The sequence below is a fragment of the Raphanus sativus genome, chromosome 6 (assembly GCF_000801105.2).
Source record: "Raphanus sativus cultivar WK10039 chromosome 6, ASM80110v3, whole genome shotgun sequence".
Taxonomy (NCBI): domain Eukaryota; kingdom Viridiplantae; phylum Streptophyta; class Magnoliopsida; order Brassicales; family Brassicaceae; genus Raphanus; species Raphanus sativus.
Window position 1 is genome coordinate 43,213,565 of NC_079516.1, and position 12,301 is coordinate 43,225,865.

Consider the following 12,301-nt stretch of genomic DNA (forward strand, 5'->3'; position numbering starts at 1 on the left):
CCCAAAAATCAGGGTCCCGAACCCGATCAGACCCGCGGTAAATATCCGAATGAGTTCTAAATTGATATATCCGAAGAACCGGTCCCGAACCTGACCCGAACCAAAAACCGAATGAGTACCCGAAGATATCCGAAATGTGAATATATATCTAAAATATATGTTATAATTATATTTATAATTATTTTAATATTTTACATTAATATTATAAGTTAACTATAGTAGTTATTTTTGGTACTTTTGAGTATTTTTGGATAAAATATGATAGGTTGGATAAAATTTTACCCAAAAAACTGTATAGAATGGATATTTTTGTTATTTTTGGTTACTTTTGAGTAATTTGGATACAAAATTTTGAACTGAATCTAATACTTTGGTTACTTTGAGTGTAAATAACCGAATCCGTTTTAGATACTTTGGTTATTTGGTTGTTTTTCAGGTTCTTATGCATGAGAACTGAACCCACCTAGACCCGGAAAGATCCGACACGAACCCAACCCGAAATTTTATAATACCCGAATGGGGTTTAATTTCAAAACCCGAAAAACTCGATACACGAAAGAACCGATCCGTACCCGAATGGGTATCCGAACGTCCAGGTCTAATAAGTATTTATGTTTAGAAAATTAAACTTTATTTTTAATGAATTAAGTTGGTATAACTCTGATAAATTAATTTTATTATGTGGTTAATTTTTTAAATAAAAAAATTATATAATTTTAGTAAAGATTTATACTTTTCAATGAAAAAATTCAATTTTTTTATGAATGCTTAAATTATATTAAAAGAAAGAAAAAACATAATAATTAAGTGATTAATTTTTGTTCACTACACAAAATATTAAGAATGGTTGAAAAGAAATTATTTGAACTTGGAGAAAAAAAAAGAATTGGATCTGATTTTTTAATCGGCCCAAATGGCCCAAAAGAGATCTGATGTGGACAGTGGGCTGGATCAGAAAAAAAAGACTCAATATAGATGTGTTATTGATATTAGTTGATTGCACTTAATGAAATATGCAATGTTAATAAAGAAAAGGGTATTTTTAGTAAAAATACCAATATGATGTATCAAAATTTATAGTATGTATCGAATTTCTTAATAATATTGCTGATTTCCCATGCCTCGACATGTGTATGTTTTGTGCCAATGAAATTATCCTGGTTTAGGTTGGTTCTTGTGATCTTTTGATTTGGACCAAAAAAATATAATTATGATTGAAGACCTGCTAAAAATATTAACATACAAATATGGTTACGAAACGTGGGCCTGTGTGATAGTTTAAGCGAGCCCAATATCAATAATTAACAATAATTAAGAGCTAGAATCGTGGAAGGTTTTAAATAACGCAATTACCCTTCATTAATCAGCGAAATATAAGGAAGCATTGAAAAAGAAAGGGTAGGTTTAGTAAAAATTCAGATAGGATCCTGCTTTAATAGTATAGATTTCATATTCCACGATTGATGACTGATTCACTAAAACATAAAACCCCTATATGAATAATCAATATATAAAATAAATGAATTCAAATACCCTAAATCATTTTTTTCCATATCTAGCACCTAAGATCCAAAATGACACAATTAGGTTTCATTTAAAAATAAATTTGTCATTTACCATCATCTTTAATACTCTATTTACATTATGTAAAATACTAAATTTTAATCGAGTTCTCTTTTCAAGCTATCGTCTTCAACGGTGTGTTTTTTCTCTACTTTGTTGTCATTTTCGACGAATTTTTGAGAAATAATCTTTCTCATTAAAGAAACTTGATTCTAAATACAAAATCAGTGATGGACAGTGATTATGTAGATGACAAATCATGTAGAACAGCGTACGAGAGATTCATAAGGTAAAACCTGTTCGTGCAAAATACCTCAAAGTTATGCCAAGTGAATCGTTTATAATATTTTTGAATGAGTAGAATTCAGATTCCTAAGTGACAGCGGCTGAACCATTTCTTCATCAACAATATATGCTTCTGGACAGAGACTTCGAAAAGCATGAAGCATCACTTAAAGTAACAAGGAAGACTAATGAATTGAAACACCAATTATTATGTTATTTATATTAATAAATATATATTTCCATATAAATTCAACTTCTATATTTATTTTGAAAAAATATTAAGTTGAAATTTATTTATTGTATAATATACACGTGTGAATTATATTATTCATCACACTATTAAACATAAATTTGAAAAATAACTTTATATGTTTTAATAAAAAATCTATAATTTTTAATTTTTATGTGAAATGAAATAATAATATATATGAATATATATAACATTTAAAGTTTGTAGTTACGTTTTAAATGACTTTTTTGGTTTTATTGTAAAATTTAGTTAGAGAAAAATTATGTTAGAGAATAGTCGTAAGTTTGATATGCTTTGTTAGCTAAGAATCTAATACAATAAATGATTTATGGTCAATTAATTTTTTTTAATGGTCAATTAATTAAATTTGGTAAGTTTGAACTGAGAATATTAATTTTTGTTGTAGTTAATTAAATAAATATATTGATATCAAATCTCTGGCAAATATTCGGAATATGCCGGAATATCTACATAGTTATGATTTTTATTTTGTGTTTGGTAAACTGGAATCAAATTTGAATTTTCTCTAGTATTTCTGGACGTCAAAGAGATTTTAGGCGGGATTTGTCATTATTTTGTTCCTTTTTTAGAGTAGAATGTTTTAGCGCCGATTGTTGCCGCGCGTCGCGTCGTTTCGCTCGTCTCTCTCTCCTTCTTATACATACCCTTTGCAAAAACCCAAACTCCTCCGTCCTCTCTTCTTCAATCGATCCCACCCCTCTCAGATCCTTTCGCATTTCCTCCTCTCGATTTCGCTTCTCAACGTAAGTCCTCTACCGAAATCGCTTTTTTTTTATAGTATGTTTCTACTGTTTTCGATCTGATTTTAAACCCTAGCGCTTTAATTGTCCATCATTTGAACTTCGATTCGAAAGGATCTAGTGATTTTCGTTGTCCCGCCGCATGCAAATTGTTTAAACCCTAGTCTAATTGCTCAACATTTCAACCTAGATTCTGAGGATCCAACTGTTACTCTGTTTGTTTAACGGCGTTTAATGCTTAAAACCCTAGATCTCACCACTCTAATTTCTCAGCATTTTTTTAATGTTATTTTGTTTGAATTGCGGCGATTTTTTTCTGTTGTAAGGTTTCGGAGATGGTGAGAAAGGGAGCTAAGGCTGGGAAGCAAAAGAAGAGACCTCTTCCAGAGAGCAAAGACTCAGACGGCGGCGAAGACGTCCTCGTCTCCACGAGGAACACGAGGCCGAGGCGCGCTGCGGCGTGCACCGACTTCAAGGAGAGATCCGTTAGGATCTCCGAGAAATCCGCCACCGTTGAGACCAAGCAGCACCAGACCGTGGAGGACGAGATTGTGGCTCTACACTTGACAGCAGCCGTTGCTGATGAGCCTCGTCAAACCAGGAAGCTGACCGATTTCGTTCTACACGACGCTGATGGAGCTCCGCAGCCTGTGGCGATGGTGGAGCTTGGTGACATCTTTGTAACCGGTGTGATCTTACCTTCTGGGGAATGCTCTGACAAGGAGAAGGCTAGAGGCGTGAGGTGTGAAGGTTTTGGACGCGTGGAGAATTGGAGTATCTCTGGGTATGATGATGGCTACCCTGTGGTTTGGTTCTCGACGGAGCTGGCGGATTACGACTGCGTTAAGCCTGCTACGGGTTACAAGAAGATTTATGACTATTTCTATCAGAAGGCGTTTGCTTCGGTTGAGGTTTATAAGAAAGTGGCCAAGTCTGCAGGTGGGGACTCTGAGATTAGTCTGGATGAGTTGCTTGTGGCGGTTGCGAGGTCTATGAGCCTTGAAAGCAAGTGTTTTTCTACTGATTTCTTGGTCCTCAGGAACTTCCTTATATCCCAAGGGGAGTTTATATATAACCAGCTTGCTGGTTTGGATGAGACGGCCAAGAAAGATGAAGCGAGCTTTGCGGAGATTCCTGTACTCGTTGCTCTTAGAGATGAGAATAGTAGACTTGACGGTGCTGCTATAAAGATGGAAGGAAGACCTTCTAATGGGGTTCTGAGGATTGATGGAGTTCCTGAAGCTGCAGAGTGCAAGGCGGCCTTGTCATCTGATCAAGAGATGATTGACGAGGATCAAAGATATGCTAAAATTATGCAAGATGAAGAGGATAGAAAAACTATGCAACGGCCTAGAAGAAACGGCAGGGCAGCTTCTTCTTCAAACAAAGGATACATTAAAACCACTGAAGATGAGATTGCCAGTGATTATCCTCTCCCAGCTTATTACAAGAATTTCAGAGATGAAACCGATGAGTATGTAGTTGCTGAAAACGTTGAGGTTCACATTGAGGACCTGCCTCGCAGGATGCTACACGATTGGGCTCTTTATAACTCTGATTCAAGGTTCATATCTCTGGAGCTTCTCCCGATGAAGCCCTGTGCGGATATTGATGTAACTATCTTTGGATCTGGTTTGATGGCAGAGGACGTTGGGTTTTGGTTTTGTCTAGATGATCCTGATACCTCTAGCTCTACCTCTACCTCTGCCAAGTCAAAGGAAGATGGGATGCCTGTATTCCTAAGTCCAATAAAGGAATGGATGATTGAGTTTGGGGGGTCAACTATCTCGATTTCAATACGGACAGATATTGCCTGGTAAGCTGTCTATTCTATTATTTGTACCCCATGCTTCTGCATCGCTTTCTTCTTCTGCTGATGTCTCAGGTTTATGCAGGTATCGACTTGGGAGCCCGTCAAAGCAATACGCCCCTTGGTTTGAGCCTGTTTTGAAAACAGCAAGGGTTACGATAGGCATTTTTGCTCTGCTAGAGGAGCAAACTAGAATGTCTAAGCTTTCATTTGAAGATATCACGAAAAGAGTGTCTGAGTTTCAGAAAAACCACAAAGCTTACCTTTCTTCTGATCGCTTGGCTGTTAACAGATATCTAGTCGGCCATGGGCAAATTATTCTGCAGATGTTCTCAGAATTTCCTAAAAAGGATATCCAAAGGTGTTCATTTGTCAGTGATCTTGCAAGGAAAAGGGCGGAAAGGCACAACACTAGGTGGACCATCAAGAAGAAGAAAGTTTTGATGAAAGAGAATTGTAATCCAAGGGCAGGCATGGCACCTGTGGTATCCAAGAGAAAGGCTATGCAAGCAACAACAACTCGTCTGATCAACAGAATTTGGGGAGAGTTTTACTCCAATTACTCTCCTGAGGATCCCTTGCAGGCAGTTTGTGCAGAAAACGAGGAGGAAGAGGTTGAAGAGGTAGAGGAAGAGGCCGAAATTGAAGAAGATGACGCAGAGGAAACTGTACCAGAACCTGTTGAGGAGGTTCAAAAGTCTCATACTCCTTTAAAGGAAATTCGAGGCGGTTCTGGTAAAACGGAAACGAGTTGGGACGGCGAGAGTACAGGAAAAACTTCTGCTGGTGAGCTTCTCTATCGACAAGCTCTCGTTGGAGGGGAAATAGTTGCTGTAGGTAGTGCTGTCGTCTTGGAAGTTGATGGAATTCAGGCCATCTACTTTGTGGAATACATGTTCGAAAGTTCAAAGCACTGCAAAATGCTTCATGGAAGACTCTTACAAAGAGGATGTGAGACTGTTCTGGGCAATGCTGCTAACGAGAGGGAACTATTCCTGACCAATGAATGCAGGACTGAACTTCTTAAGGAGATAAAAGGAACAGTCAGTTTTGAGATTCGATCAAGGCCATGGGGACATCAGTTTAGGAAAGAGAACACCATCGCGGACAAGCTTGACCGGGCGAGAGCAGAGGAACGAAAAACGAAAGACTTGCCTACCGAGTACTTCTGCAAGAGTGTGTATTCACCTGAGAGAGGGGGTTTCTTTAGCCTTCCACTAAACGATATGGGCTGTGCTTCTGGATCCTGTTCTTCATGTAGGATAAGAGACGATGAAGAGAAAAGGACAGGGATCAAACTCAACGCTTCAAAGACTGGGTTTTCGTCTGATGGGGTTGACTATTCCGTTGATGATTATGTCTATGTAAGGCCAGAAAATATAGATGGATCGAAGGAGGCCAATGGGAGGTTTAAGTCTGGTCGAAACATTGGCTTAAGACCCTTCGTTGTTTGTCAAATACTTGAGATCATCGTCCCAAAGGAATCTAGAAAGGCTTCCTTTGAGGTTAAGGTCAGAAGATTTTATAGGCCTGAGGATGTTTCTGACGAGAAGGCCTATGCTTCTGATATCCGAGAGGTATCAGTTATTTCTTTTCTATATATAGTGATTTTTAAAGTAAGTTGCTTTGTTGGTTTCTTCGTAAGTGTTTGTAACAATCATTTTAAACCCTTTCTCTTTTTGCAATCTGTTTCAGTTGTATTACAGCTTGGACACAGATGTTCTCCATCCAGAGGCTCTAGAGGGAAAATGTGAAGTATGGAAGAAAAATGATATGCCCTCACGCCGTGAGTATCCAATATCAGAGCATATCTTCTTCTGTGAACAGATCTATGACCCGTCCAAAGGTTCTGTGAATAAGGTATATATTTTACTACTCCTTTTGTTTGCTGTCATATTTCTTGTTCATGTTACTCATTTGTAATGATTGTGGCTGTTTCTGATACAAAGTTGAAGTGTTTTTGTTACCTGTTCTGTAACAGTTTCCCGTCACTATTAAGCCGAAGTACACTTCTATTAAGGATGATGCACTTTTAAGAAAGAAAAAAGGGAAGGGGTTAGTGAGTGAAACTGATACTGTGACTGTCAAGCCTGAAGAGGTACCTAAAGAGACGCGTCTTGCTACACTAGATATTTTCGCTGGTTGTGGTGGACTGTCTCAGGGACTTGAACAGGCAGGTATGTATTATTTCCAGTAAACACTTCTTTATCAACTATAAAACCCTTGAACAAGTTGGATTCATGTGCATGCTTTTATGTACAAGGTGTATCGGCAACAAAGTGGGCGATAGAGTATGAAGAGCCAGCCGGGCAGGCTTTTAGAAAAAACCATCCCGAAGCAACAGTTTTTGTTGACAACTGCAATGTGATTCTTAGGTAAATAGCGGACAAAGATAAAACACTTACTCTTCCAGTGTGGCTATTTTCTGTGTTGTGAGCTGTTGTTTGAAATTATCTGTAGGGCTATAATGGAGAAAGGTGGAGATCAAGATGAGTGTATCTCTACTAAAGAAGCTAATGAACTCGTCGAGAAACTTGATGAAGACCAGAAACGTACCCTGCCGATGCCTGGCCAAGTGGATTTCATCAACGGAGGCCCTCCATGCCAGGTATAATATTCTGGTCTTTACAATTCTCGTTGAATAAGTGAAGCAAAGATGTTAACCTGTAACTTTTCAGGGATTCTCCGGTATGAATCGGTTCAACCAAAGCTCTTGGAGTAAAGTTCAGTGTGAAATGATACTAGCATTCTTGTCCTTTGCTGACTATTTCCGGCCAAGATATTTTCTTCTGGAGAACGTGAGGACCTTTGTGTCATTCAATAAAGGACAGACGTTCCAACTCACTCTGGCTTCTCTTCTAGAAATGGGTTATCAGGTAGATCTCTTGCTCTCTATTTTCCACATATGAATGCTCCCGAGTAGTTTAGTATGTCAAAATGACATGTGTGAGTATGTTTGGTAGGTGAGATTTGGGATCTTGGAGGCAGGTGCATATGGGGTTTCCCAATCTCGCAAAAGAGCGTTTATTTGGGCAGCTGCACCAGATGAAGTTCTTCCAGAATGGCCTGAGCCGATGCATGTCTTTGGTGTTCCAGAGCTGAAAATCTCGCTAGCCAAAGGTGTACATTACGCTGCTGTTCGTAGTACTCAATACGGTGCACCTTTCCGCCCAATCACAGTGAGAGACACAATTGGCGATCTCCCATCAGTAGATAACGGAGATTCCAACATGAAGAAAGAGGTATGAATGATATCACACATCAGTAGAAAAAGTATAAACAACGTGTAGAAAACTCAATATGATTCTTGTGTCTTGTAGTACAAAGTTGAACCAATCTCGTGGTTCCAAAAGGAGATAAGAGGAGACAATAAAGTTCTCACTGATCACATCTGCAAAGAAATGAACGAACTAAACCTCATTAGATGTACGAAAATCCCAAAGAGGCCAGGTGCTGATTGGCGTGACCTCCCAGAAGAAAAGGTCAGAGTCTTCTTATATCAGACGGGAAATAAAAGGAAATAGTTCAGTGACGTTAAATGCTAATATTGTTTACCCTATTATTTCAGGTGACGTTATCAAAAGGGCAAGTGGTAGATTTGATTCCGTGGTGTCTGCCAAACACGGCTAAGCGACACAACCAGTGGAAAGGACTGTTTGGGAGATTAGATTGGGAAGGTAACTTTCCAACATCAATCACTGATCCTCAGCCAATGGGAAAGGTTGGGATGTGCTTCCATCCTGACCAAGACAGGATCATCACTGTCCGTGAATGCGCCCGGTCTCAGGTAAATATTATGTTCCTAGTTAAAGACAGAAGCTTGATTTGTTCCCAAGTCAAAGTAATGAACTAATTGGCTGTATTATAAAAAAATTGTGGCAGGGGTTTCCGGATAGCTATCAGTTTGAAGGGAACATAATACACAGGCATAGGCAGATTGGGAATGCAGTACCTCCACCTTTGGCATTTGCTCTTGGTCGCAAGCTCAAAGAAGCGGTTAAACTCAAGAAGGCCCCCAAAACAAACTAGATTTGTGTTTCCTTTTATTTTTATTTTTGTGTTGGCAAACGATTAGCACTTTTATCACACACCGTTTGATATAGTTAAGTCGCTGTAATAATTATCCTCTTGAAACTCACATCGGCTTAGATAAGTTGCAGAAGAGAGCTTTGCTTTGCTTCAGTGCACTTTAACTATGTCTTAATGTTGTCGTCTCTATCCACCTCTTTCGGTTACACATCATTACTTTATCCAATTAACTAAATTTAGAAAGAAAATCCGTAATGAACGAAGTTAGAAGGTTATATTTTCAAACATTCATACTAGTTTTGGGTCCTTTGGAGCCCCTCGAGTTTAGGTTGAGTTTCAAGCTTCAGCTGCAGTTTTCTGTTGAACAAAAAAGAAGCTGCAGTTTTCTGGGTTTTATTCGGATTATACATGTTGCAGTTTTCTAGGTTTTATTAGGATTATATATGTTCCAGGTTAAGAATAATTTGGGTTTTTCAAAAAAATAAAAAGTGAAAAATAATCCAGGTTTTCAAAGATGTTAACTCTCTGCCGACAAAAAAAAACTCTTTTCTAATACTCTCTCCATTTCTTTTTGTAAAATATTTTAGAAAATAATTTTGTTTCAATTTGTTTGGTGTTTTGAAGTTTTAAGTGTAAAATAATTAAAGCAACTATCAAAATATTAAAAGTTAATGTAATTTTTTTTGTCTTATTAGTTCAGATAAAAAAATGATTAACTACTTTTGCTTACTTTTTTGTTTTGTTGTAATCAAATAATTTTACTAAAATATATATTTTTTTGATTTGTGTGTTTATACTAATACATCTTACAAAAAAAACAGATGGAGTACTATTTATTTTGGTTCTGAACATCATATCAAAATAAACTTTCGGATAGTAAATCGGATATTCAAATTCCTTTTTTAATTCTTTTACATTTGAGGTTTTCATAATTTTCGAATAACATATAGGTATGTTGTCATTCCGTTGAAGGTATTAAAAGTCTATATGCTATTGCTTTAACAAGAACACCAAATTCTTTTAATTACGAAACGGAACAGGAACAGTTTATTATTTTGCTAATATGTCATCAATCATGCTTATCTTAGGTATTTTCCGGTGTGGAAAGACACTATTAGTTTCTCATATGTTCCAAATCAGTTTCAACAAACATATGTTCAACAAAATATATATGTTTTATATTTGACCAAATTTATATATAATGATTCACTGATTAATAATGTTTAGCTATATATAATAAATAATATTTAGACATTACGCAAACAGTAGTATGTAGAGCATATATAGATATTAAGTTGTTAAGTAGTAGTATGTAGAGTATATATAGATACGTTTTTAATATTAAAATATTTTAAAGTTGTAATTAATAAGCATTGATTATCTATTAGGTTCAATAGTTCTATCTAATTATATACAAAGTAACTTCAATATTTACTAAGGTTAAAAAGAAATTAACCATTGTAATTTTTAACGTGAGAGCTCAAATGTAAGAAATTACATTCACAAATAATAATATAGTTTATTTTATCTTTGTTTTAAATTTTTCATTTTATCTATTATTATTATTATTTTTATTTTTTATTTTCTTATTAGTTTTTAGGTTTAAATATCTAAAATAAAGTTTATACAAAAGTGTTTCTAATGTTGCATGTTTTGTGTTACAAAAGAAACATGTTGCATGTTCATTTTTGCATTTAAATATTTATGAATAAACATACAACTATAGTAAAATGTGCACACTTTCTACCACAATGTTATTTTAAAAAGAATGTTTCTAAAATGTGTACACTTTCTGACTGGTTTAGGGCATCAAAAACTCTTGGCGCAGATCTGTATGCGCAGAGAAAAATGAATTCCCCAAAACAGTATTCGTTCGTTTTCTATGAATACTCTGGTTTATCTAGAAAGCGAAAAATGAAAAAGTGTTCCATTTGGCCACTGTCGACCATGCATCTCAAGAAGAAGAAGAAGACTAAAGGGTTGTACAAGTGATCCTGCTAGAATGTTAGGCGACTGGAACATATGGGGTTCACCATAGTTGATAGTACCGAGATGCCAAGTGGATGCATTTTGAGTGGCAAACTCTTGATTTTTGGAGGTGGTTTCACGTTCAGTTTAGAGCCAGAGAAATAGTTGTACGGCTTGTTTAGGAGGATCAGGTCCTCTCTCCCCTGCATGTGGAATTCTCTACCTTCTTATGGGCAATAGAATCCTCCATGCATCTGAAATTTTCATCGATGAATTTTGAATTGGATTGCTTACTGTTGGTAAATTTGATTAATGAAGAAGAATGGCCATCTTTGATCTCGGAATGGAATAAATTTGTTCATTTACGCTCTTTTTACTGGGGGTTTTATTATTTTTTATTGCTCGCAAGTTTAATATAAGGGCAGACCTCTTTCCAAAAGGAACTTAAGGCCAGAATTCTAAATTATCACATGTAAACTTTTCGATTCCGCTCTGGTTACTTTCCAAAGCTAACTTGTTCGAATTGATATATTTATTCATAACTAGGGGTTTGACCGTGTTATCCGCGAAACGATTAATTATTTTTATATGGCTTTCATGTATTTTTCTTTATGTTAACTTTATATGATGATTTTATGTATTTTATTTTATAGTATTGTACTACTGTGTGTTTGATTTTTTGTGTGTAACAATTTTTCCATCATTGTAGATGATTTATTTTAGTAAAGTGTTTAATATTTTGTCTTAGAATTGCATGTTTACCGTAATGTCTTTTGGTTTATCTTTGCTCATTTTATTTACATGTTGGTAGACAATATGTTAAAGAATTAGATAATGTCTTATTAATTTCATTATTTTAAGAAGAAAAGAGTGGGGTAAACATTTTCCCAAATTTACGTAAAAGGAAAAGAAAAACATTTGCCCCCCAAAAAATTATAAAAAGATATATTTTGAATAGAATACTACAAATCTCCTCTTTTGTTTGTAAAAATAACATTAGTTGTTTCTTTTCATGTTTTTGTTGCGATTACATATATGTAATTGTCGATTCACTGTTATCAGTGTTGCCACGTAACATGGTAATTGTTTGACACTTATGTCGTAGAAAGATGTATTGATTTGTTTCAAACGCTGATCGCCCCTAGCTTTGTAATGTCGCCATTCTAATTTATCTAAATATCGTTTCTCGATATCCATTTCTCCTCTGCATAGCATTAGTATGCCATATAGGTAGAAGAAATTTAGATACAAACCATTATTAGCCAAATGAAGACGATGAAGCCCTACATCAGTGTTATTTTGATGAAAATATTCTTGTATGCTTTTGACTTAGTGAGCTTGTCGATTACTGGTGTTAGGACGTCTACTCATTAGATCCTCTTGTATCTGGTAAGTGAGGTGAGAGGTTATTCGGTCAAGACTAAGAGTTCCATTAATTGGTACACCTTGCTATCTTTAGCAGCATGAACTAACGTTGTAGACGATCAAATGATATCACAGACGGTTGACCTTGAAGCTTTACCAGCAAGTGAGATTATTTCAGTTTGATATCTTCTGGGAGCTTTTTCATTCTTGACAGGAATGATTTTGCCTAATATGTTTGTAGTTTTTTCAAGTGATGGTAGTTGTTTTGGA

The 12,301-nt window shown here is 36.1% G+C and overlaps 1 protein-coding gene across 1 annotated transcript; it reads left to right on the forward strand.

Annotated features, from left to right (window-relative positions):
- The first annotated feature begins 2,692 nt into the window (after positions 1 to 2,692).
- On the forward strand, positions 2,693 to 8,885 carry LOC108812222 (DNA (cytosine-5)-methyltransferase 1). Its single transcript, XM_018584414.2, has 12 exons — positions 2,693 to 2,862; positions 3,186 to 4,675; positions 4,755 to 6,246; positions 6,365 to 6,529; positions 6,651 to 6,846; positions 6,933 to 7,044; positions 7,130 to 7,277; positions 7,348 to 7,545; positions 7,633 to 7,911; positions 7,990 to 8,151; positions 8,238 to 8,456; positions 8,552 to 8,885. Exons 2-12 carry the CDS (start codon positions 3,195 to 3,197, stop codon positions 8,696 to 8,698), a joined length of 4,599 nt encoding a protein of 1,532 aa, XP_018439916.2. The 5' UTR covers positions 2,693 to 2,862; positions 3,186 to 3,194; the 3' UTR covers positions 8,699 to 8,885.
- The last annotated feature ends 3,416 nt before the right edge of the window (positions 8,886 to 12,301 follow it).